At 46.1% G+C, this 27302-nt stretch overlaps 1 protein-coding gene across 1 annotated transcript; it reads left to right on the forward strand.

Annotated features, from left to right (window-relative positions):
* Positions 1 to 1405: 1405 nt before the first annotated feature.
* C4H11orf91 (chromosome 4 C11orf91 homolog) lies at positions 1406 to 16303 on the forward strand. Its single transcript, XM_005327427.5, has 2 exons — positions 1406 to 10837; positions 12144 to 16303. The coding sequence occupies exons 1-2, from the start codon at positions 10348 to 10350 to the stop codon at positions 12227 to 12229; spliced, it is 576 nt and encodes a 191-aa protein (XP_005327484.1). The 5' UTR covers positions 1406 to 10347; the 3' UTR covers positions 12230 to 16303.
* Positions 16304 to 27302: the final 10999 nt, after the last annotated feature.

The raw sequence follows: 27302 nt of genomic DNA on the forward strand, positions 1-27302 counted from the left end.
ATCATAGTCACCAATGTTGAAGCTTTTGGAAGCTCTTCCTATTTCCTAAACAATGGTATATCCCTTTTGGGAGGACAAAAGTTTTCCTTTCCCCCATGGTTGTTACTGTATGATTCTTAAGATCCCATAGGCTTAATGACATGAGTATTCCTGTGTTCTTGGTTGTATTTAATAGCATAGCATGGCTTATGCAGATGCAAGAGGAATTTATTGATTAACTAGAAAATTCTTGATTTTATATCTGCTCTACAAGTGAAATGCATTGTGTAGTCTTTTAGATGGTAATGCAAAAAATGTTGCTTTTCTGAAAATAGAATATAATCAAATGGATGAGTGTGGTTTATTGGTCCAGATGCGGTATGCTCAGCAGTGGCAAATTGAAGAAGGACATTTGGGCAGTATTGGCTTTCATCCGTTGATGCCACTACCTAAATATTGAAAAGCAGAGACTTCCTCACCTCCGCCTTGAGTGATCCATGGTAACACTGTTTTTCTTCACATCATCTATTCAAGACATGACTAATTAGGACTCTTTCCTCAGTAGGCCTTTTTCTGCCTGAGGAAGTGCCCACAGCCACTGACCGAGTCTCTTATATGAGTTTTAAGGAACAAGAACTGATTTTGACTCACTTATGCAGAAAATGAAATTTTTAGAACTTTGTGGGGAAATGCCTCCAGATTCCCCAAAGCCAGCAGTCCCTGAAAAGTCTCTCTCAAGATTCAGATTCCAATACGAGACTGTCTGCCTGTTCTCTTGGGACATGTGTTCACTTCTTGGCCCGAGTACATTGGGGAAAAGGTAGTTCTTTAATGCAGAATCTGGGTGCTGCTAGGTGGGTAGAGGGCTGCTGATCAGTTGAACTCAGCAAGCACCATATAGATTGCCTTAAGCCTTGAGATTTCTTTGTGTAGAACATTGCTATGATAATGCCACAGACCAAGGTTGAGTCTTGGACCCAAAAGCAACAATGAAAAGGCCGGAGAGGAGCTGAGTGTGACCTGGAAGATCTTAAATCTGTTGATCTTTGCATGACTTTACAGAAACTGTCATAGTGTCAGTATTGGCTAGTGACAACTCCATTGGGTCTTTTTTGAGGAATGAGCCTGGTGTGCAAGGTATATCTGATGGGTGGGTAAGTGGAACTCATTTTATGTCCTGAAGGGTGCTGATCATTGTCCAAGTTCACCTTGGACGTACTGGGCTTTAAGGTATGGGTATATTCTTCTTGTGTCCTCATAGTCAGCCCCATGACTGAACATCATGTGGTGTGTGTCCTGATACGAGTCTGCCCAGTTCACGAGTTTTGGACTTCTGCTTCCTGAGAGAATGGACCAGCTTTATACATCTTAGTCCTCAGCAGGACCCAATGATTTATCTTGCACAGTAAGTCAACTCTTTATCGGTGTTCATACCTATTGATGCACATAGGTTTCTGTTACTTGCAAACAGATCTGAATTAAATGCTAACAGTTCTTCTTGTTAAAGGATTCTTGTGCTGAGAAGGCAAAGCTGCCTTTACGGTCATACCCACCTGACATTCATTTCAACGAAGGCAGCTTTTTGGTATAGGGCTCTGAGTTCTGTGTCTTTTTTTCCTCCCCTTGTTCCAGGGGCATTTAACCATGAGCTACATCCTCAGCCCTTTCTATATATTTTATTTAGAGACAGGGTCTCACTAAGTTGCTTAGGGCCTCACTAAGTTGCTGAGGCTGACTTTGAACTTGTGATCTTTCTGCCTCAGCCTTCTAAGCCTCTGGGATTACAGACATATGCCATCGCCCCGGACTGAGCTCAGTGTCTTACGTACCTTTTCATCCATACTATGATCTCACTTTGCATAAGATGAAACTACACTTGGAGAAGTTAGCTGAATGGCTCAAGGCCACCAAGGCAATAGTTTCACAGCTCCCTAGGTAAACCACTCTACTGACTTACCCATTTGCACGCTGACTTTAATGTACTTTCCAGGCTAACTTTGAAAGGAAGTCTGGAATAAACCCCTGGTGCTTTTGTGCTTTGAAAAAAAATTTGCTGTCTTAGGAAAGCAAACATTAAATGCAGTCATTTGTTACTGAAAAATTCCCCAACAGTGTGAGCTTCACAGGACCGCATTAGACTTTTCTGGAAACAGAAGATCATTTCAGAACGCAGTGTCCGCCACTGTTTCTAAATGTCCACTGCTTATCAGAGAGATTTCATTTAAGGAAGGCAGCAAAGTGTGTGGGTTTAGTAGTTGGGAAATTGGGTTCTGTATCATCCACTAATTTGCTAGATCTCTGATTAAAAGTTTTTGTTGTTTTTTTAAAACCTTTTTAAGCATTGGCTTTTTGCACCTACCTCAAGAATTTCGAGGCTCAAAAGAATGCATTTGTAAAGGGTCTGGCAATAATAAAGATGCTCAAATATATGAATGTTATGGTTTGGATCTTCAGTGTCTTCCAAAAGCTCCTGTGTAGAAGGAGGCTTGGTCCCCAGCTGGTGGTGCTATTGGGAGGTGGCAGAACCTAGGGGAGAGGTCTAGTAGAAGGAAGTTAGGTCACTGGGACAGCCCTTGAAGGGGATCCTGGGACTCTGGCCCCTTCCTCTTCCTCTTTGCTTCCTGGCCACCATGAGGTGAGCAGCTTTGCCCTGCCATATGCTCCCTGCCATGATGTTCTGCCTCACCACAGGCCCAAAAGCAGTGGAGCATGGTCAGGTACTTCAGAAACTGTCAGCCAAAATAAACTTTTCTTCCTTATAAGTTGTTTATCTCAATTATTTTGTCACAGCAATGGACAGGTGACTAGAGGTCTTCAACCTCCAGTGAATCATAGTGCATTTATTGCACTGGCTGACATAAGTAGGAACTGACTAGAGGTCTTCTTTTCAAATTTCTTTTATTATTCAGTATAAAAATTTATAATAGATAATCTTATTTGTCTAAACTAAAGCTGTTCATATACATTCGTTATTATTTAGGGGCAAGATAAATGAACACACTGAGTGCCTTAATTTCTTCTTTCTTTTTTTTTTTTTTCTTTTGGTACTGGGGGTTGAACCCAAAGGTACTTTACCACAGAGCTACATTCCCAACCTTTTTTTATTTTATTTTTAAATTTAGAGATGGGGTCTTGCAATTTAGCTGAGGCTAGTCTTAAACATGCAATCCTTGCAGTTGCTTATCTCTGGATGTTTTATGGAAGAAAATCAGACTCTATCAGATGATACTACTCTAAGTTGGACTGTGTATTGTTTGCTGGCAATCCTTGCTTCAGCCTTGCAAGTTGCTGGGATTACAGGCAAGTGTCACTACACTCAACTAAGTGCCTTAATTTCTAGGTAGGGGTCTGCAGTGCTCACTGGCGGTAAGGATGTTTTCTTTTTTCCCCAGCTGCTGGGTGGATCTCTGAGTCTCCAGAGAAGGGGGAAAGGATGTGCCCTGCAGAAAACAAACTGGGAAACTCCAACTTCCTCAGCTGTGGGTGGGGCATTCCTTTCTGTGATCAGCTCCTCTAGGGCATTGCTGTTCTTGCACTTGCTATTCTTAGTTATAGCTTCAGTATGTTGAGCCTACATATAATCATTGCTCATTGTCTCCCACTGACCCCACCAACCTGGTTGTGGGCTTACAGATAGGTCGATCAGGCCACCTAAAGTGTTTACACCAATAGGATGGCCCTTATTGGTTTAAGTAGCTGTCATATTTAGTGTGATCTGGTGTTGTGGCCGGAACTGGAATTTTGAATTGTAATTCATATTCTCCACCAGTATGGACCTAGTGGGACCAGGGAACATAGTGGTCATAACTCGAGAGCTTCTTATGTGCCAGGCCCTACTTTATGCACTGTTAATATACCAGGTCACTTGATTTTCTGAATTTTTATTATGAATAGTATTGTCTATACCCAAACCCTTAAGAGTGCTTACAGATTATAGATGGCAACACAATTTTACTGACTGGGGCTCAGAAGCCTACCCTTGGATTCAGTAAGATCTAGCCTTATTCTAATGCCCTCTCCCCTTTTCTATTCCTTGAACTAGTTTGAGAAAGTTTGTTTCTGGCCACCAAAAATTTCTGTCCAGAAATTTGGAGGAATTACATCTATCTTTTTATGTTGCGGGGACTATTAATACAAGTAACCTACTCTCCTCTAACCAAAATTTCTCCTCTAACCAAAATTGCATGGAGTTATGCAAGGACTGAAAAAGAATTTATTTTTTTTTGGTGGGGGGAGTTGGACTATGAGTCTCTCAGGAAGGTAGGCCGGAATCTCAGTGATATTCTTGTTTTTATCCTGTGAGCACAAAATGATTGCACAAGTTTTTGCATTATATTCAAGTTCATGGCAGGAAGAGAAAATGAAGGGGAAAGTTCAGTCATTTTTGTCTCTCTTACTAGGAAAGTAAAATATTCCCCAGAAAACTCCCAACTATCTTCTGATCATATCCTCTGGCTGGAGCTGTGTCTTGGGGGGTGGGCGTTGGCAAAGCTAGCATTTACTTATTCCAGCCTCTGTGGGTGAAAGCAGCAAGGGGCCTTAAGTAGATAAGAATAGCCTGCCAAACTTGTTGAGCACTTGATTCCTTCCTGTTCCTGAATTCCTGAAGTTGCCCTGGTCTCTGAACCATTGAAAAAAGCTAGTTAAGCTTTTGACTCCATGAGTCATCTTATAGCCCTCTGGTAAAAATCTGTGTCCAATTCTGTGGCTACCGACAGAACATTCTGACACATCTATTTCTTTCAGTCAGCAACATGAGAACTCGTAAGTACATGGTCAATAAGTGTTGGAGACACAGTTAGCCCAAAGTAGCCCAGCTAGTTGATGCTGGTCAGGGGGGTTTTAAACCCAGCCTGTTTATCTTCTAGGCTTCTGCACACAGTATTTCATTAAAATACTTTCAGGGTTCAGTTTACTAAAAAAGAATTTTTTTCTTACTCTGCAGCTGTGTAGGAACACATCTACCAAATAACAGGAATAAGGGCTGGAGTGCATTTTTAAGAAACTTGCTTGTAGAGGGCATTGTAAAGGGAGGTGGGCCTGAGTTCCCACCAATGGTTCATTCAAATCAATAATAAAGGAAGTCTGTTCTGGGTTTCTTAGACTAGATTGGCCCTTAAATCTTGGTACAAACAACTTCCAATGAAAGCCAGCCTCCTGCTGAGAAGAGAGGTGGCAGTCCAGAGGTCATGAACACAGCCTTGCCTTGGGTGCTGGGGGACAGTGGGGCAGCTGTGGAGGGTGAAGAGGCGCCACTGAAGCCAGCCTGCTGACTCTGATGCTAACCATCCATAGGACTTTGGGTGAATTACCTGCCAAGCCTCAGTTTCCTTATCTGTAAAATGGGAAAAATGGCACCTACAGCTTTGGGTTAGAAAAATATGAGTTAAGACAAGCAACCTGAGACATTGTGGCCTTTCTCTCTATGCCTATTATCATTGTCAGAGATACTCAGCTTCTCAGGGAGGGCCTTGCCAAATTATCTGGAGTGGGTTTGGTTTTCTAGGGGTGGTACACCCCCTCGCTCCACTGACCTCATCAATTCACCAGTGCCCAAGGCTTCAGCCCAGCCTGTGGCTTTCCTAACCAGGCCCTGCACTGGGTTATTTATAACTGTATAAAAACCCCGGCCATACTTTAGGAAGCACTTACTATGTGTCTCCAGGACTGCCTATTTTCATCAAGTACATCAACCCCCACGAAGCAGTTATTTAGTTTATAGATCAGAAAGTTGAGGTTGAGCTGGGTGCTCAGGAGGCTGAGGCAGGAGGATCATGAGTTTGAAGCCAGTCTCAGTGATTTAGTGGGGCCCTAAGCAACTCAGTGAGACCCTGTCTCTAAGTAAAATACACAAAAAGGCTGGGGATGTGGCTTAGTGGTTAAGTGCTTCTGGGTTCAATGCCCAGTACCAAAAAAAAAGAAAAAAGAAAGTTGAAGTTCAGAGAACTGATCTGACAATCCCATGTTCACAGAATCCTAGATTCAAACACAACTCTGTTGTCTAGGTTGATGAATATCCCTAATCCAGAAATCCAAAATTCTCCAAAATCCAAAACTTCCTGAGAGCCATATCTGCATTCCAAAAGTTTCAGCTTTTGGAGCATGGATTACAAATTTTTAGATTAGGAGGAGTTCAATCTGTAGTCTATGCAAATCCTAAAATAAATAAATAAATAAATAAATAAAAATTTAAAAACCTCACAAAAATAAACACACAAAAAAACAAAAAACAAAAACAAAAAACCACCTCCAGAATCTGTAACACTTCTGGTCTGAAGCGATTTGGGATTTTTTTTTTTTTCCCCAGTACTGGCAATTGGATCCAGGGGTACTGTACCACTGAGTTATAGCTCCAGCATTTTTATTATTTATTTATTTAAAATTTTGAGACAGGGTTTCACCAAGCTGGTGAGGCCTTGAACAGGCCTTGAACTTCCAATTCTCCTGCCTCAACCCTTTTGAGTCCCTGGGATTATAGTCATGTGCTGCCACACCCAGCTGTTCCAAGCAGTTTGGATAAGAGTTATTCAACCTGCATTCCAAGCCACAAACACTACAGGACCCCCCCAAAAACTGCCAAGCACCCATGGCTGGCAGGGTGTCTGTCCAGACGCAGAGCTAAAGCAATGGAGGGAACCTAGGGGAACAAGCCAGAGGGGGCGTTCTATATTATCTCCAAAGGAAGCAATGGGATGATGGAGGGAAGCAGGCGAATGACTCAGCTGCTCCATTCCCTCCTGGCTGGAGAGGGCTCTGCAAACGAAAATTCCAAATGCCAACTGCAGCGGCAGTGATTCAGCCTGAGTTACACAGAGAGTGGAAGTCAGAGTGTTGGAGAGGAACTTCTATGCCCCAACCGACTGGTGAGTTGGGCGAAGAAAGAACCCACCTGCCTGACCGTGGCCTATTCTTTGTTCTAACAGAAAAGGCTGCAGCCAGCCTGTGGCTTTCCTAACCAGGCCCTCCACTGGGTGAGAGGGCTCTGTCCAGAGGAGTGCTATTAGCAAGCCACTTTCTGCAGCTGACCTTTATTGCAAAGGCCTTTCCATTGGTTCCACAGGAAGGTGGGGCTCAGAGTGTTTGGAATTGGATCCAGCTCCAACAGCTGGTGCTTAATGGGGAATGTGAGTAAGAGGCAGGTGACACAGAGCTTTGAAACCCAGGAAGGGAAGGGTTTTATTTAAGTTGTATTTAAGCCTGCTGTATCTCTGCATCACCAACCTGAGTTTTCAGAAGATTTATTTGCACAAACTGTTATGTGCCAGGCTATATGGGAAATGACTAAATAGACTCTATTTTTTTCTGAGACTTCATGTCATGTAGGAAATGCTTCTCTGGTGGGAACACCCTGCCTCTGTCCCATCAACAGTTGCTTAGCATAGCATACGACTATAAAGGTGTACTCTAATTCTTGGAGGGTGTCAAAGGGTGTAGACTTGCAGTTTGCCCCTTGGCCCACCAGCTGGTGAATCTGGACTGCTGGCTGGTGAATAAAAATGGTTTTGTCTCCTGCTTTAAAATCAACTCGGTGATTTATTGCAATCTTGCCATAACAAAACAACCTATAGAATTCTGCCTTATTTACTGTGATTTCTTATTACCCCCTATGGACTTTATCTTCAGATTTGGGGTTATCTCAATGTTTGTTGATTGAGGCACTTGAGTTTTATTGTGTAGTTGTTAGAGAAAACACTTTTTGTCATCAGTTTCTTGTTTAAATAACTACCAGCAATAACCACAAGGATATAATTTAAGCTATCCAGTATAAAATCTATTCAGATTATCTTGGAGTTAAGGAAGGGTGGGAAATCTGTTAAGCTTTTCCTCTTCAAAAGGATATATACATGTAAAAATGTGATTATATTCCATCATTTACAAAACAATGGCAAAATTTCTTTCCCTTCTAAGGACCTTCAATACATAATAACAAAAGCTAACTTTTACTGAGCAAAATATCATGATTAGGTACTTAGAATATCTCACGTAATCTTGCCAATCCAAGTGAGTAGGTGCCATTACTATTCCCATTATATAGATTAAAAAACTGAGGGGCTGGGGCTGTGGCTGTGGCTCAGGGGTCAAGCGCTTGCCTGGCATGCATGAGGTGCTGGGTTCGATCTTCAGCACCACATAAAAGTAAAATAAAGGTAGTGTGTCTACCAACAACTAAAAAAATACACTGAAAAACAAAATTGAGGTCCAGAAAAGTTTCATTCACACAACCAAGTACATGTCAATCCAGGACTCAGTCCCAGGTGTAAGTCCAAATACCTGGCTCTTACCACTATGATGGTTCTCTACAGGATGGAAAAACATTTTTCCTCTACTCTCTTGGTTCCTATATCTATACCTGGGGCTTGTGAATTAAATAGAAAAAAGAGTAACAGAAGAAAAGAATTATTACCCACTTATACATAGGGTAGAAAGGAAGGGGAAGCCCAAAGAAGTGGTTAGGCTTGAGAATTTATATATACCACTTACCAAAGGGTTATAAATTGTGGAAAAGTGACCAGAGAAAGGGGGAAAATGTTTGAGTTTCCAGGGACAATCAATTATGGTAAAGTAAACAAATAGGAGAAACTGCAGGAAGGCAAGATTTGTTAGACTGAAGTTAGTACCTTCTCAGTAATGAGTTCTCCTTTTCTTGGCATGGGACAGGAGGAAGGACATCTTCACAATGGGAAATTTATACTCTGATTTTAGGCAGGAAGGGGCAGACAAGGTTTCTTTTATGACTGCTGTTTCTCAATTGCTTTTGCCTCAAAATAATTCTTTACACCATAAGTGGCATATTTTAGGGTGGTATCTCCTTTAGTTCCCATTACATATAACACTGTTAAAAAAGTTTCAAATATTTATCAGTTCCCTGTGAGATTTTTGGTTGGTTGTTTTTGTAGCACTGGGGGTTAAACCAGGGTGCTGTACCACTGAGCTACATCCCCACCCCTTCTTATTTTTTATTTTTAGACAGGGTCTCACTAAGTTTTGAGATGGATGTCCTGCCTCAGCCTCTAGAGTTGCTGGGATTAGAGGCCCTATTATATGCTCAATATTAGAGGATCCTTGGGCTGGATTCTTGCCCTCAAGAAGCTCACAGCTAAGTGTGTGTGTGTGTGTGGGGGGGCCTCCCTAGTTGCAGATAAGCCTCTCTGTGGGGAGAGTTCCCCTTGCATTTGGGCATATTCTAAGTTTCAAGTGCTTCACACATTGAAGCACTGTTCTTCTGCTTGATAATCACAAATAACTCAAGGAGGCAGTCTGGTTCTCTTATTTCTATTTGATAGAAAACTTACTTAGAAGTCAAATAACTTGCCAAAAGTTATCCAGCTTGGACATCTGTCTGCTTTGTAGCTACATGCACGCACGCACACACACACACACACACACACACACAGCATGTGTATATATAGCATTCACTTGTAGAGCTGTTACTGACTCTGACTTTTTGACTCCTTATGCATTTACACCAACGAACATTAGGCTGAGGCTCTCAAGGAAAATTTATTTCCCCCAGTTTATGACTAATACTCACAGGCTATTCATATGCATACTTAAGCACGTCCCTTGGACAGAATGTCCAGGTCTCTCACGAAGAACAAGTGAACTGATTGAGGTGGGTCCAGCAGGATTTCCTTTGGTGGTTATCGTGTTACCTGTCAGCCCCTGATATTGTACATTTGGTAGAGAACAAAACTTCATCATTTCCTTCAGGGCCATTACAAATCCAGACCAGAATTCTGTTTTCCAAAATCTTCTACGACACTGCTAAGTGTGCCGGAGAAACATGGATTGGTTCTAACACCCATTCCCAACCAATCCTCTTCTCCTTTGCTTCGCCACTGTGGGGAATGAGCAGTCAGCCACTTTTTTCTCCGGGGCTCTGCAGCGAGGAGTGGTTACTAAGGCAATGAGGGAAGTGTGCTGGCGCAGGGGGAGACTGCTGGGAAACATTTTCTCTCCCTGATAAAAGGAGAGAAAGGCTGAAAAAGGTTTTCTCTCGCAGCCTGGGCCAACTCCTTGCTTCCGGTTTCTGGGTAAGAATAGACACGTACAGGCTGGAGGAACCGAAGAGCAGCTGGAGCAGCCAAGCGGCCAGGCTGGGAGGCAGCGCTGCGTTAACCTGCGGGTTAGGCCTTGGGGCGTGGCCTTCCCACCACAGAGGCGAGCCCTGACGTCATGGGCGGGCCACGTTCTGGGGCGTGGCCTCCGGACTTCAGAGCACCGCCTGTCTAGGGCGGGGCTGGAGAGAAAGGGTGGGGCCGCGCTCCGTCGGGGCGTGGCCTGTGGAACCCGAGAACCCCGGCGACACGGGCCCCGGCGCGAGTCTCTGGGCGCGGGGTTCCTCCCACGCAGCCTCTCATTCAAAAGATGCCGAAGGGGCGGCGCGGCAGTCAGAGCCCCACGATGAGCCAGCGGCCGGCTCCGCCCCTCTATTTCCCTTCCCTCTACGACCGCGGCATCTCCTCGTCCCCGCTCAGCGACTTTAACATCTGGAAGAAGCTCTTCGTGCCGCTGAAGGCGGGCGGGGCGCCGGCCGGTGGGGTGGCTGGGGGCCGACCCCTGCCTCAGGGACCTCCGGCCCCGGCCCCTCCGCCGCCGCCTGGCCTCGGTCCCCCCAGCGAGCGCCCCTGCCCTCCGCCGTGGCCCTCCGGCCTGGCCTCCATCCCCTACGAGCCACTGCGCTTCTTCTACTCGCCGCCGCCGGGCCCCGAGGGGGCTGCTTCACCCCTGGCCCCCGGCCCCGCCACCCCACGGCTTGCCTCCGCCTCCCACCCGGAGGAGTTGTGCGAGCTGGAGATCCGAATTAAGGAGCTGGAGCTGCTCACCATCACTGGGGATGGCTTCGACTCCCAGCGCTGTGCGTGACCCCCTCAGGGGCCACCTGAGCCCATCCTTTTTTTGCCCTGGCTCCCTCGTTGGCTCCATGCTGAGCCCCACAATGTGGCTTTAGGCTCAGACTCCAGTCCCCAGGAGTCCCTGATCCAAAAATCTGTCCCCCAGAACCCAGACCCGCACCCCCATCCTGGATTTCAACCGACTCCTCCCTGCAACCACACATCTGAAATTTTTGGACCCTTTAGTCTCAAATTACATCCTGAACTATTCTATTAATCTGGATTCTAAACCTCACACCTGAAACTTCACCAGCCACTACCCGCATTCTGAACTTTAATCCTGCACAATAATACCCCATCCCTGAGTAGGGAGCTTCACCTACCACGGACAGCTCTTATCTCTAGAGAAGTTAACCTTTAATGTTCACTCTTAAACTGGAGTCTTCTGGAGGGAGGTGGGGGAAGTAGGTGAGGATCAGTTGTAGTGTCTGTAAGGGGAACCCCAGAGACATTCACTTTTCAGTGCTGGAGGGCTGCCTCCCTGTGTCCCTTTAGTCCCTCACCAAGGTCCTGGACTTTGCCATCTGGTTTTAGATTCAAAGTCTTAGGGATATGGACCAGGCCAGACCTGGTGTGCTCATGTGGGCAGGTATCCTCTGGTGTGGGAGCCAATTTCTCCATGTCCAAGGGTAAGATGGTTTGGGGCCTATTGCACAGTTTAGTGTTCAGTAGCCATGAACTGCCCTTTCCCATCCCTGTTCTGGCTAAAGACCACTCCAACTGCCCCCCCAATATCACCACATTCACACAAACCAAACTGGTTGCCCTTGCCACACAAGGAAGGGAATTATGAAATAACCTAAGTGCTTAGGTCCACGGGGCCATGAGAATAGTTCTGATTCATCAGACACCCCTGTAACATACCTTTTCTTATAGCCATGGAAGGAAAACAATCCCTAGAAAACTTGGGTTTGTCTAACACCTAGATTTCTTTATTTTAAAAAAAAATTTAAATTTTTAGTTATAGATGTTCACAATACCTTTATTTTTTATGTGGTGCTGAGGTTCAAACTCAGTGCCTCACGTGCTAGGCACGTCCTACCACTGAGCTACAACTCCAGCCCAAACTCCTGGATTTCTTGACACTGCATTTCCCCATTAGATGTGTTTTGGCTATTGGGTTTTTCCCACCCACTCCCCACCCCTGCCTTGGATCACAGATGGTTTGGGGCTCACGTAGGGAGCACAGTTGCTTCCTAGAAGCTTGCTTAGGAAGAGTTAGGGAAAGTCCTCCTTTCTACTACAGCTGTTTGTTTTGCTCTCCTGCAGATAAATTCCTGAAGGCGCTAAAAGATGAGAAGTTACAAGGACTGAAGACCAGGCAACCTGGAAAGAAGTCGGCCTCTCTGTCCTGAGCTGCTGCCCTCCAGAGCTGGGCAGCCGCCTCCATAGGTGTTAGTGCTTAGATAATGTCTCCCATTTGTTGTCATTTCAAAGATGGTTATTTTCTGTTCTGTATTTACTGCTGTTCTTGTTGCTCCCAGCACATACTTCACATACAATACCCACTTGTGTGGTAAATCTCATGGTTTCTCTCCTCTGTGCCGCTGCTGGGGGAAGTCCCTTATAGGGTATTGAAGCTGCTGCTAAGCCAGCATTCAGAGTTTCCTGACAAGAGGAAGGGCCCCCAATATCACCACATTCACACAAACCAGAAGGATGGATGTGTAGGAGGGAATTAGATATTCAGTTCTGCTGCTGTATCTCTAGAGGCTCAGAAAGGTTCTTTGAGGACCAGAACTAAAACCAGACTTTTTCCCCTAAAAACATCTTTTAGTCCATGCGAATGTTTAGTGTTTTATTATTTGTTTAAAAAATATTTTTTTTGGAAACCAAAACTCTCTACTAGTCTTATCAAAGCCATGATTCTTCCTAGAAATTCATGTGTAGTATTCAGGAAATACTTGTCAAGTGCTGTTGTATGTCCATGCCCCTTCCTTAGAATGGGGTCAGGAGACAGACTGACAGGTAGTATTTTAAAATAGCAAACCACAATATGGTATCAAGAAGATAACATGCTTAGGAGGATAAAACAAAGTAGGGTAAGGAGAGATCAGAGGAAGGCAAAGTAGAATTTCAAATAGGGTTTCTTTTTTGAGGGGAGGGGTATTGGGGATTTAACTCTGCAGCACTCAACCACTGAGCCACATCCTCAGCCCTATTTTGTATATTATTTAGAGTCAGGATCTCACTGAGTTGCTTAGCATCTTGCTGTTGCTGAGGCTGGCTTTGAACTCTAGATCTCCTGCCTCAGCTTCCGGAGCTGCTGGGATTACAGGGTGTGCTACAGTATTCAGCTCAAATAGGGTTTCTTGAGAGGTACTTTTCAACAAGGTTTGGAAGAGATTGAGGGTCATAGCCATGTAGAAACCTGGAGGAATGTTCCAGGCAGATGGGCCTAAGGGGGAGCATGCCAGCATTGTTGAAAGGCAGCCAACAGCCCAGATGACTAGAGCAGGAGGCAAGAAGAGAGAGTGGTGGGGGTGAGTCCAGAGGGGCCCATGTGTGTAGGATCTTACAGCCCTGATGAGGACACCAGCCTTTATTCCAAGTGGCAGTGGTTAGATGGCTTTCAGCCAAGGTGTGACATGATCTGACTTGTAGGTTAAAGATTCTCCCTATGCGTTGTGAATAGACCATAGGGCTTTCAGCTGGCACATGGGAAGAGCATTTAAGAGGCAGTAGTGATTAGTGGCCCTAAAAAAATGGTGCTGCAATAAGGGGGTTGGAATACAGGGTTACTGAGGTCTGAGACAGGAGACCACAGGTTTGGGGGAGAAGATCAGCTATTTAGTCTGAGATAAGTGAGGCTCATCTGTCTAGACATCTAGACTTGGTAATGGAGATGCTATGTAGCTGGGGGCTATTTAAGCCTGGAGTTCAGAGGAAGGCTTGGACTGGGGCTATAAGTTGCGGAGTTGCCGGGCATGTAGGTGTATTTGAAGGGTGAGATCAAGTGAGACCAGCAAGGGAGTGAGTGTAGGAAGAAAGAGAGCCAATAATAGTGTATTTCTAATCCCAAATCCAAGATGCTCCAAAACCAAAAACTTTTTGAGCATATGTGACACCATAGTGGAAAATTTACATCATGAAAGTATTTTATGGACAAAATTACTTAAGATATGGTATAAGACTTCCTTCAGGTTATGTGTTGGCCCCCTTTCCAACACTGTTGCATTGAGGATTCATTTTCCAGCGTGAATTTTGGAGGGAACAGGAACAGACCATAGTGGGAGTGGTGGTGGGGGGATTTAGCTCCTAGCAGAGAGATTGGCTTTAGAGGAGAGTGCGGATGATCCATCTGCAGTGATAGGAAGCTACATCTATGGTATGGGGGTGTAGATGCCAGTGAGAAAGTCAGGTGGTGGGAACCCTGGGAGTTGTATATTCACACACAGAAGCATGTGCAGCAACCTCCAGTTTAAGGATGCAAATGCGCATGCTTGCAAGTCTGGAAACCCTGCAACTGAAGACAGGAAGCCAAGGGAGACTTATGGGGAACAGACACCTAGCTCCAGTCAGTATTGCCAAGATAGGAATGTGGGTACAGGGTAAGTAAGGGCTCCTTGTTTCTCAATCTCAGCAGTGACTTCAGATGTTTGCAAAACACTATGCAGGTACGTAGACCAAATAAAGACTATATAAATTCTCCCTAGAGTTGGCAGACTCAGCTCTGCCTACAGGAGCCCTCCCACCCTGCGTGGGGATTTGGAGCCTTATTTCTCCTTCCTGGAAGATGCCAGATTCGAGTCCAGGCTGATTGCTGCTGGAGAAGCTCTTTTGCTTTCCCAGAAAATTTCAGGCTCACCAGACCAGTAATGGGAAGGGGCTGAAAAATCTTAATGAGAATAAGAATAAACCAAGCATGGAGAAAACCCAGTACAGAGATCATAAGGAGACAGATATGTCCAGGGGACCTTGTTCTTCCATTCTCAGAGTCCAGACAGCCCAACCCAGAACATATAAAGTGGCCATTTAGTAAGTTTCCACGTGTGCTAGGCACAAGAAAAGCAGTTGATGTGAGTGATCTCATCTGCTGCTCCCCACCACCTTGTGACAGATGGGTCCTATTCTTGGCATGTTTTAAAAGTGAGGAAGTAGGGTCTCTGAGAAGTCAAGTGACTTACCCCCAGGCACAGAGCCAGGACACGGCAGAGCCAGGGTGGAACTCAGGTCTATAAGACTGCTCAAATGATCCTCTGTGAGGTACAGATGCAGAAGCTTCAGGGAGCTGTAAAACAGAAGCATCTGGCATTTCTTCCAAGAAGTTCAGATCCCTTTGCATCTCCTGGTGCCTTGGGAATAACAGGTGACAGGGCAAGCCATCAAGGACAATGATCCCCGTATCTTCTCAGCCCTGATGCCTCAGCGCCCACACACACAGCTGTAAGTGAACTTGCAGTAGGAAACTCTGCTACAGCACAGGTGAGCCAGGCAGCTGCCATTAGACCTAATTCCCACCAACTCCCACCTGCCCATTTCCTGCAGACCAGAGCTGGAGAAGCAAATAGGTTCACAGCTTAGTCTTAAAGTCCCAGCTCCCAACAGCACTTGGGAGTTCTTGTGGAGGCCTTGAGTGGGCTCAGTGGGAGCCAGGGGTATGGGTGGAGCAGGGGTGCTTAAGTGCTGTCCATGTGGCACATGTCCTTTCAACCCAGGTTTAAATTCTGGGTTTCCAGTTTCAGGGGAAAAAGAATCTGGAAAAGGCCAAAGAAGAGTTCACAGTAGGAGCATATAATCAATACAAAATTTCAGAAAGAATGTTCAGGTTCTGGAGATTTGTTGTACAGCATATGACTATAGTTAATAATAACATATTATGTTAAAACAATATAATCTCTACTTACTGGCAATTTCTAGGCATCACACATAACATTAAGCTTTTTATATGGACCATTTCACTTAGTACCTATAATGATCCTGTAGGGTAGAGACTGCTATCCTCATTTTATAGGTGGCCAAAATTGAGGCACCAAGAAATAAAGTAATGTGGCCACAATATTACAGCTAGTAAATACAATTTAGACAGGGGCCAGTTCCAGAGCCTGTGTTCTTACTTGCTGGGCCACAAAGCCCCCATGCAAACACCCTGAACAGAGCAGAGTAGGAAGTGTGGGTGACGGTAAATTGGGTTCTGGCAGGAAACAGTGACACACAAAAATTGGATAATTCAAAAGAGTTTAATAAAGCAATGGTGCTAGGCCAGGGGCGGTGACACACGCCTGTAATCTCAGCTAAAATCAGAAGGCTGAAGCAGGAGGATTGAAATGAAGTTTAAGGCCTGCCTTACCAATTTAGCAAAACCTTGTCTCAAAGGAGGGTGGTAGCACTGGGGATATAGCTTAGTAGTAAAACACTCTTGGGTTCAATTCCCAGTACTCCCTCACCCCCGGCCCTCAAATAAATAAAGGGACTGTATTACAGACTGACTGACTGTGCCTCTTACATGTTGAGACCTATGCCCGATGATGGTGTTAAGAGATAGGGACTTAGAAGTTTGATTAGATCACGAGGTAAGACACTTATGGATGAGATAAATACCCTTATAAAAGAGTCCCCTCTCTGGGGACTCTCTGGGGACTCTTTTATAAGGGTATTAATCTCAGCCAAAAGGCCTTTCCTTCCCTCCTTCCACCATGTGAGGTCACAGCTAAAAGGCACTATCTAGGAACCTGACCCTCATCAGACAGAATCTGGCAGCACCTTGATCTTGGACTTAGCCTCCAGAATTGTACGAAATAAGCTCCTGATGTTTAGAAGCTATCCAATATAGCTCCCCATCACCGACAAAGACAGACTCTTGACTATGAAAGGCAGGGCGAGAAACCACCAGCAAGAGTAAGGGGAGGGAGGAACAGAGAGCTTCTATGGTAAGAGACCCTGCAGAACAGGAGGTGTGGCCCTTGCATAAAGCCATAATCAGTCCCAGTGACCCTGCCGGGAAGGAGCACAACCTGCAAGAGATCAGGGTGAGGAGAGTAGGACCAGGATATTTTAATAAGCATGAATACTAGCAGGCATGTGTTTGGGCTGTCTGGGTTGCTGCCCACAACTTACCAAGTAAGGGTGGGTGAGTGGGGTGAGTTCCTAGGAATGCACGGACCCAGTCCTGGCATCTACCACTTGCCCCACAGCTTGCCCAGTTTTGGTCATAACTCCTGTTATCAGCATCCAGTAGGATGGGGATCGTGTGATTGTCAGCTTCTCCAGAACAACATGGAATGGAAGAGGTTGTTCCCCCAAAGGAAAATATGCACTGGGAAGTGTGATGGCAGGAACACCCATTGCCAGGTATACTGGATAAGCAGGGTGGCTTACAGGAACCAGTATGTGTGGCTCACAAGAGCAGATTATCCAATGTTCAAGAATTTTGTGAACTGTTAAACACAACTATTATTAAAAAATTAAATGGCATTAACTTACAATTAAACTATATTTAAAACTAAGATAAATATTGACAGTTCATCATTTCCTATATATGTATATTGCTATATTTTACTATTATCTCTGCTCTTGAGGCTGTTTATGCCTAATGCATCTGTAGGTTGGCAAGAACTACGTAATGGTATGCCAATGTGAATGATGTTGTGTTGGCACCTTGAGGTTGGCCACAGTGAGAGTATGTACATATGGAAATTGTCAGATTATGGAAACTGGCCGATCAGGGTTGTTTTTGCCCCCCAACAAGAGTTGGGTGTTTAACACTTATTAGCACAACTCCTGCTAAGTGGGGGACAAAAGCACCACTTAATTTATGGCTGAGTTGAGAGACTGTTGCTTCAGAATGTTCAAAGTTGAGCTGAAAATAGAAGTGAGCCTTGCAGCTGCTTCCAGCCTGGTTTGCCCACTCAGTGGCAGATGTGGACAGGCAGGAAAGAAGTTGGTCCTGCCTCCCTGCGATGACAGGCTGACCTGGGTCTGCCTATTATACAGACTCAAGGAGAAGACGGAAAAACGCAGGATGGTACTGTCTGTCTACTGATGGAAATGGGGCCAAGGAATGTTCTAGACCTGACCTATCAGATTAGCCATTTCTACCTTCCAGAAACCAGGCTAAGCAGAGGAACAGCCTGTAGAGGAGGGTTGAGCCCTTCCCCTCCAGCAGCAGCTGAGGGAGGATGGAACATGAAACCTAATAGAACACGCAGCCAGCTATTTCTATCATGATCTCTCTTTTCCATCCTGACCCTTAATCCTGACAGCAATACAGATTCCAGCATGTTGGAAAAACTTTCTGCTGTCTTAGTCATCTCTGCCTCATGACATGTGACAAAGGAGTCAGGCCTGAGGGACTGTGAGGCCTGGTTTCTGGGAACAGGAAGAAGAGAGATCCAGTGGCTGCTTCAAAGCTTCCTATCCCACTGAGTGCTATGCTGGTGCCTCAGGACACTGGCCTTTTCCGTTCAGGGATATCCTGATTCTGTCACTCACCAGGTATGTGACCTTAGGAAAGTTACCTAACCTTTCTGAACCTCTTTCCTCTTCTGTAGAATGGAGACCATTCTCCCAGGATGGCTGTGTGTGGGGGTGGACGACAAATAAGACGACAGACGCGAAACTTCCACGAATTGGGAGTCCCAGTCTGCGGAGGACACAGCCCTCACTGTTGAGCTGCACGGGTGTAGGAGTGGTGGGGGCCGCCAGGCATGAGCTGGAGGGAGGCCAGGCCAGCAGGAATGGAGAAGCGCTGGATTTTCCCCACCCTAGAGCTCAGCCCTCACCCAGTGGTGAGGGGGTGAGTGCCTGGAGGGAGGCAGGCTGGGGCAGGGGTAACTCTACTAGAGCGAGCCAGCACATTCTTCCCAGGCAGGATGGCATCTCACGTCCAAGTAAGGAGCATGGCGGACAGTAGGGCTCTTTGGTTATAAGCAATAGAAACTAACCAAGGGCAACTTCAACAAGAGCTGTGCCAACATTTAGGAGGAACAGAAGGGGACACTGCTGCTGTCCAACTCGGCTCCAGCTGCCATTTCTTGGAGAAATGCGCTTGGCCCAGACTGTGTCACGCTGCCGTCTCTGTCCACGTTGGGGAGTGATGCGGGTTCTGTGGTTGCAGCCCCTCCCCACCTCGAACCACTCGGAGCTGGAGAGCAGTTTCCTACCCAAACAAGGACCCTGGCAGACAATGCCACCGCATGTCCCCTTCCTGAACCTCACGTGGATTGGCATCTGCCTGGGAGCCACCAGGAATCCAGGCCGCTCACCTCCCATCTTGTTCTGCTGCCCCCTCCTGCCTTTTGCAGTCAGCTTCCTCACAAATGAGCTCCTGGGTAGCTCAGAGGAGTGACGTTGGGTTCCAGGTGGACATAGTGGTGAGCAGGAGGTTCTCTCTAAAGAAGAGCAGTGTGCGGTCACATGACCCTGGTTTATGTGTCCCCAGATTGTGAATCACATAAGTCCCTCTCCAACTCTGAGTGCTGAGTGAAAGAAGGGCCAGAGAGAGGCCAGGTAGAACCTGCCCCTTGGAAGGAAGCAGAAACCGAGATGTACTCCCCTCCCAATGGCTGGGGTGTCACTTCTTCTAGGGAGTCTTCCTGGATTCTTCTCCCCAGCTTGGGTTCTGTGTCCCTGCTCTGAGCTTCCTTTGCACTCGGAGCCTCCTGCCTCCTGGGACTTATCACCAGCTCCCCTGCTCCTCTGTGACTGGGGCAAGGGCTGCTGTCATCATCGTCCTCCTGAGCGTGGGGTTTCTGCACAACACTCCTGTGCTTGTTGAGTACGTGGATGGCTGTGGACCAAAAAAGGAAACCCGGCTCCTGGTCTTACAGTGTGACTTATGGCCCAATCTGTTGAAACATTAATTTGCATAATCACAAGAAAAGGATGATCACAAAGGCACAAGAAAGGATGATCTAGGTATAACAATATCCTAGGGACCATCTGGGTCAGGTGGCTCTTTATGACAGCATGGATTTCACGGTGCCTTGAGTTTTTTACTGAGATTAGGGACGGGCCCTAGATATCCCTTCTTGTCTGGGAGATGGTATATAATGTAGTGATTAAGATTTTTAGCTCTGTGGCCAGTCTGCATTGAAATCCCAGCATATACAAGCTGTGTGACTTTGGGAAAAACTACTTAACCTTTCTGTGTCTTCATTCTGTCATCTGAAAAATGAGGGGATTAACAGTACCCAACTTCACAGGTCAGAATGAAGTTTAAGTAAGTTAATGTGCAGGAATCTTAGAATAACGTCCAGTTTAAAGCACATACTCAATAAATGTTTGTTACCCCATTGATCTTTTCACAAAAGGATAATAATAATCATGAATAACCACCCAGGATTATTAATCTCCTCTCAGAGTTTAACAAAATCCAGTACAAACCTTCAGTAGCTCTGGGAACAATGCATGTAAATTTTAATGCAAATGTTCTTCAAATAAAATAGGTTTTCAGTTTCTCTGAGCCCATTTTCTCACTTTGAAAGTGTGCAGGAAAGTTCCCCCTGCCTGAGGCTGTTGTCAGTTGACTGAGATTCATTGCTTGGCTCTGGATGTGGGTGCAGCCCAGGTTCACACCCTCTTTGCCTCTTTGGGTGCACTGAGCAATTTGCATCAAGGTTTCCAGTCTCCTAATACAAACTTACCACCAGGTGGCAGTAAAGATTTAGAAGTGCACGGAATCCCACCCCCACCCCCCAACCCACCCTCTAGTCTTCTCACATCCAGGGCTGACATTTAGCTGTCTGTTCATCATTACCTAGAAGAAAATCCAATTTGGAAACCTTTGGGGAGGTGGAGACACTGCAGCCACTGAAGACATTCATTGCAAAAATAAACACAGGGGCGGCCCTGGCCTTTCCCAGAGGCTGCAGTTGGCCTCCTGCTGAGAGCCACAGGGCACCCTGGGTATTCACCCCAGGAAGATGTGCTCTTTTCAAAACTGGTTTCAGGGTGAAGAACCCAGTTCATGTGAATTACAGAAGCTTGACCAGACTCATTGACTCCTATTTCTGGAGGCCGGAAGTCCAAAATTAAGGTGTCAACTGATTTGATTCTTGGTGAGGACTCTCTTCCTGCCTTATGGATGGCCTCCACATCTCACAGTGTCCTCGAATGACATGGAAAAGAGAGAGCTCTGGTGTCCCTTCCTGTTTTTATAGAGGCACTGATCCCTCAGGAGGGCTCCACCCTCATGACCTCATGTAAACACAATCATCTCCAAATAATTCACCTCCAAATCCTGTCACTTTAGGGATTGGGGTTTCAGTATGGAAACCAGGGGCAAGGTGGGGACAGGTTCCTTTCATAGCACTATCTAAAGTATGTACCCAGTAACTGTATGCTCTTCTGCTGTTTAGCTCCCTACTTCCTATTATGCAGGTATACCTCTAATATCTACACTAGAACTAATGACCATTATCTGTCATTTTTATTATCCATAATGGCTGGATGGTCTAAATGAGTGCTGTCTGATAGAACTTTCTGTAACAATCGAAATATTCTTTATCTGTGCCATTTAGTAATGGTAGCCATTAGCCTCATAGCTATTCAGATTTGACATATGGTATTTGCAACAGAGAACTGGATTTTAAATTTTATTTCATTTTAATTGTTCAGAATTAAGATCAAATAACCTCCTAGAGTTAGTAGCTACCATCATGGACAGCTGAGGTCCATTTTCTCCCTTTCTATGATTGATTAGATCATGCTGTTTGGAAAGAGGGAAGATTTGAGTTTTAATGAAGGGTGGGTTTCTGGGGTTCACCATTGTGGGGGCAGACAGAAAAAAAGATACTAAGGCTCAGAGAACTGAAACACTGCCTAAGGTGACACGGAGGGTCCATGGTGTGGCCTCCCTGCATCTCCAAGGCTCCAGGTGGTAGTTCCTTCTACCAGGTAAGCCTCCAGGAATCCAGGTTCCCTTCTTCTCCCTCCTGGAGGTGACTTAGCAAGTCATTTGATGATCAGGACAGGCTTACTTGTTTGTCGTGCTCCGCATGAGCGTGTGTGAGCGTGTGTGAGTGTGCATGTGTGTCAGTGTGTGTGAGCATGCATGTACATATGCGTGCATGAGCAGGCCTTTTGCAGAGGTCATGCAGCCTGTTACATAGGAACGAGGGTGATGTGAGAATCTGATCTATGCCCATCTGACCCCCCATCACAGTTTAGTTTAGGTGCATTTCAAGTCTGAAGTCATTGCATGGTCCTTAGGAACAGAGCAAAGATGCTTAATGCAACCATTGCAACAGGGCCAGTGGGCATTGGAAAAGGTGTCTTGGGGTCTGAGCACAGGATGGGAGGGTGGTGGAGTTCCTCCCAAGCTCTACCATAACACCACAACCGCCAATGCCAACTGTCCGCATTGCCTGGTGCCTGTCCCTGTGCTCAGCACTCCATGAAAGCATCTGTTCACGAGGAAGATGTTCTCGACCCCATTTTACAGAGGCACCGAGAGGCACACAGCTAGGATTTGAGTGAGCCGCTCCAAAGCCCGAGGTGTTAAACCTTCAGCTCAATTTTTAGTAACTGGCTTCAAACCATTATTGTCTCCCTGTTTCCTTGTGCCCACCTCAGTGAGCTGATACGAACGAAGGACATCTGCATGGGCAAATGTGACGATCACTGAGACGGGACTCCAAAGTGAGGACCAGCAAGTTTTCTCCGATCACAGAGGGGTGACCTCCACCTTCAGGACACAGTGGCAGGCAGGAGGGCAGTCGTATGGGATCTCCCCTGATGGACTCTTATTTCCATCTGCTCACTGTAGGACTCTGGGAGTTGGTGCCTGCCATTCTAAGCTTGCTGCCACTCCTTTAAACACACCGTGCCCAGGTGCATCTTATGGAGACGCTGGGACCAGGGCCTTACGTCCTGGGGCGTCGATTGCCCAGAACAGCTCCCAGGGTGGGAGGGAGTTATCACCAAGAGTATGTGGAGGCTGGGGGCGGGTCCCCTCTGTGTCATCTCAGCCAGGTGAGGAGCTTTCCTTTCACAGCACCATTCATGTCTGCCCAGGTGGGAGGCTGCCCTCTGCACTGATGGCTTATTGGTGTCCCAAGCTGTTGAAAAAGGAGGTGGCCCACAGGGGGTGGGTCGGATGAGCTGAGTACAGGAGCCACTCCTAGGTGATCGATGGGTGAGGCAGCAGCTCTGGAAGACACAGAGCTCCCCATGGCTAGAAGGATCCCAGCAGAGGCTACACAGAAATCAGCACTCTGCCGTGCTGATTGTGGACAGTGCTGTGCAGTGGTCAGCTACGCACTCTCTTCTCCCGGCTCTGCAGTGCCTGTGGTCACTGGGTCTTCTTTTCATTCCATAGAAAAGGCTCAGGGAGGAGATGTGGGTTACCTGAAGTCACACAGAGTCAGAATGAGGTCAAGGCAAATGTCAAACCGAGGTCTGGAAGGCCCCAAATCCTAAGGTGGGTGTTACAGTTTGGATCTGGAATGGCCACCGAAGGCCCACGTGTTAAAGGCCGAGTCCCCAGCTTGGCGTGTGGTGGAAACTTTAAGGGATGTGGCCTAGTTGAAAATTTTGTTTCATTGGGGGTATCTCTGCAAAGAGGTGGGATGGGACACGTGTGCTTCTGGTAAAGAGGTAAGCAGCCTTGTTCCATTGGATGCTCCCCACCATGATGTGCTGACTCACCACAGCCCCAAAGCAACAAGGCCAATTGATCATAGACCGAAGCCTCTGAAACCATGAGTCCATATAAACCTTTCCTCTTTTTAAGGTGATTTTCTCAGGTATTTTGTCACAGTGATGAAAAGCTGAGTCACACAGCAGGGATCCCTCTCAAGTGTGATCCCCATGCTCATGACGTAGATTTGGAGCCAGTGTAAAGTCATTTCACGTCCCACAGTACAAATATTTTGGTGCCTTTCATCCTACATGTAATTTAAAATAAAAACAATCCTAAATGCTAAGATAAGGATAAAGAAGTTCAATAAAGTTGAATCCTCTACCACCACCATGCTGCCCTTTTTTTCCCCTAAAAATAATCCAAAACAAACAAACAAAAAACCCTACCCATCTTTCTTTTACTTCTCTATTCTACTCCCTCTTATTTTGAGTACTTGCCTTTTTTGAAGCTCTAATTATGGCTTAATCTCTGACCAGGTAAATGATATCACATATAAGATTTATCTTGGTGATGGCTTTTAATCCAACCCCAAAGTTGGATAAAATCACACCAAATCCCCTTCCAACTCAAGGAGCCTGGGATTCTATCATTTCAAAGTCAGCAAGCCGCATTGGTTCATCCCATGACCATGTCTGAGGCCCTGAGAACACTGTAAATGCTCATTAAAATATTTTTCTTGTGGGAAAAATGGGAGAAAGAAATATTGTGAGAAAAGACAAAATTGCAAGCACAAATATCGGCTGACACTTTGGAAGTAAGGTTACCAGTAAGACAATGTGCTTCATTTCACATGTAAATTTGCCAAGAAATAAGCACAATTTAAGCTAAATGGACTTGTACGGCAAAGAAAAGAATTAGTGAAAAATTCTACCCAGTTTGCCTGTTTGGATTTGCTCCATAGAACGATATGTTTCAGAGGCTAAATAATCATCTGATACATTTTGAATGGCATGTTATGTATAGGGGCAAAATGAGGGTGTTTGGGGGACTATGTTTCATCCATAAAGAATACATTTCCTAATGTTATCACTTGGATTGCACAGAATAGTTCCCACACGGCCATCCCTTCTCTTACACGGGGGGTCCTGATTTCATTGGGTGGCTACAGCTCAGAAATTTGAGATTGTAACTAACATTTGCTGATTCTTGGCGGTTGGAAATTTGCTCTCCTTCTCCCCCTGGGGGAGATTCTGTGGGCATCTTACAAATTGGTTCAAGATAAAATTGAGAAGGAAATCAGAAGATGCAACAGCAAAGTGCGTCCTTTTCTGAAGCTAAATGCTTCCAGAAAGAAGTGGATTTGGGTTTTCCTCTGGCTGGCTTTTATGGGTGGAAAAGGCTCTGAATGAATGGTGAGCCCTTAATGTGCTGGGCTTTGGGTCACAAGGACTGATCTCCTTGACCATGAGCTCTAAGAGGCAGGAGCTGCGTCTGCTCACTGTTGAATCTCTGTCCCTTAGCACTGCGTCTGAGGCGCAGTAGCGCTCGGGAAATGTTCACTCAACCAACGATGGATAAAAAGGATGGCTCCCTCAAAGGTTCTATCAGAGTTTCCCAGAAATTTAAATGAAAGATCAATAGGAGAAGCATGCACGTCCCTGGGAGAAAGACAGTTCTAACAGAAGGACAACCCTGAAGCCCCTCTCCAGGGCTAACGTCTGCTCAGTTAAGGTGTCTGGATTCTGGTCTCAGCCCTTACTAGGTCCCTTTCTAAAAGAATTGGTCACAAAGAAGGCTTAAGCTAAAAGGGAAGCAAACTTATAGTCTCCAGGGTCCCTGAATGTTAATACACAAAGCAACTTTGGCGATTTGAAGGCTCTTCACTTTTCACAGTCTTAAACCTACGCAGCCCCTTCCATTCATGCTGCTGAAACTTGACCCAGAAAACGGACTTCTTCAGGAGCTCGAAACCAACCTCTGGCTTCATCGCTATGAATCCCAGCAGAGGGAGATAAAGCATAAAAAATCCAGCTCCACATTCAGCTTACTGGCAGATCCCGTGTCCCCCGTCTTGCTGTTTCCAGGTGTTCCATAGGCAAGACATCTGGTGGCAGCCTTAACTTTTATTTTAGGTCACGTTGCCATTGTAAGGATGCAGCATCAAGGGCGTGACTCCCACAGGCTCCATGGGTGTCTCCAAAGCCTCATCCTCCAGGATCGAGAAGCTGGTGATAGAGTGGACTTCGTGAGAAAAGCAAATTCTGTTACACCTTGAGTGAAGGCCCTTCAGGGTCCAGAGCCTAGGAGATCAAGTTCGTAGTGAAATTGTCTCCATTAACAAAACTTCATTTCCATCCCAATGAGCCAGATGGCCTCTATCCAAATGTGGATTTGTGCACAGGCAAACTCAAACATTGAGATGTTGAGAAAGCAACTGTGCAAGCCAATACTGGTCCTAACTGTACCTCTAAGAGGTCAGACAGAGACTCCAGGGCACTTGTCCTCTAGTGTCTTGGTCTGTTTGAGCTGCTATACCCAATGCCATAAACAGAGTGGCATAGAAACAATAGGAATTTATTTCTCACAGTTCTGATCTGAAAAGTCCAAGATCAAGGCAGCAGCAGATATAGCATCTGGCAAGGTCCTGCTTTCTGATTCACAGGTGGAGGAAGGAGGGCAGGGATCTCTCTGTTTTATAATCTCATCTCCTTAGTTCTCCACCTCCAAATACCCTCGTATCAGGTGTTAGGTCTCAACATGTAAACTGGGGGAGGGGACACACAAGCACTCAGTCCCTGGCACCCGTTCACTCTCCGGGTACATTTTGCCGGTGCTTGCTCTTCACTGGTGCTTTGGTTCCACAGCATATTCTTTCTGGTTCCAGTGGTCAGTGGAGCTCATGAGTCAGATGCATCACTTTGTTCACAGAAGTCCAGAATGGAGGTTGCTGTCCTGTCTCTGGAGGAGACCCAGCAGGGATGAGGGAGATTTCCATGGGCTTTTTCTAGCTCCCTGGGTGTGTGTCTACCTCCCATTCCTGGGACTAAAGAAGGCATCATCCCTTGCTTTCATTTGATCTTTTCGTTTGTCCTGAAAGCCAAGAGGCACCAAGGTCCAGGAGGAAGGATAAAGAGGCGTAGCGAGCCCCCGAGTCCCTGGATCACCGGTACCACCTCCTCTGCAATGGTCCCCATCCTACTGGGGGTTTCACTAAAAGCTTCGCCCTCAGCATTGCCGCGAGGCAGTGGCTTCGGATTATCTTTTGTGCATATTTGATTCCTCCTTCCACAGGAGCAAAGAGAGGAGTACGAAGTTGCTCCTTCAGTCTCTTAGGTACGTTTAAAGGACTTAGAGAGCTTCAGCAAGCTGAGGTCTAGTGAGAAGCCACTGTTCCAAGTCTCCTAGATTCTCCAAAGCCCCGAGGTTATGACTCAACATTAGGCACAGGGACTCCTCAGAAGCTTCCAGAATTGGCTTTGTTAAAAGAGACAGACTTTCTCATCTCTTCTCTGAGTTTTGACTGTTTGGTTTTGACACGTGCTGGTAATAGATTCCATTTCTTGGTTTTTCCTAAAGAGAGAATCTGGTTGGGTCTCTCCTGTCCATCAGTGTAAGTCAGAGGGCAGAACAGGCGGCCTAGACCATGGCCTCTGGGTGAGGCTGAACATAGGCAGGTGTCAAAAGTGCTGGGTCTAGCACAGGGTGTGAATAGATGGTTTGGGGGGTCTGTGTCCTATTCCCTACCCCCACCCCCAGTCTCCTTGGAAGCCACTGACTTTTGCTCTGAGAAGGACATCTGAGCGGACATTGGCTTCTTCCTCCCTGGGGCCCCAGTTGCCTCTCTGGGGCCTGTGAACTGCCAAGGGCACCCTTTTGTTTTGGGTCTATGAGCTCATGCCCCAAGT

Source organism: Ictidomys tridecemlineatus, chromosome 4, assembly GCF_052094955.1.
Source record: "Ictidomys tridecemlineatus isolate mIctTri1 chromosome 4, mIctTri1.hap1, whole genome shotgun sequence".
In the NCBI taxonomy this organism is placed as follows: Eukaryota; Metazoa; Chordata; class Mammalia; order Rodentia; family Sciuridae; genus Ictidomys; species Ictidomys tridecemlineatus.

Coding starts and splice junctions, on each gene's coding strand:
- C4H11orf91 (XM_005327427.5), top strand. CDS start 10,348: ATGCCGAAGGGGCGGCGCGGCAGTCAGAGCCCCACGATGAGCCAGCGG. Junction 10,838..12,143: donor TGGCTTCGACTCCCAGCGCT/GTGCGTGACCCC, acceptor GCTCTCCTGCAG/ATAAATTCCTGAAGGCGCTA.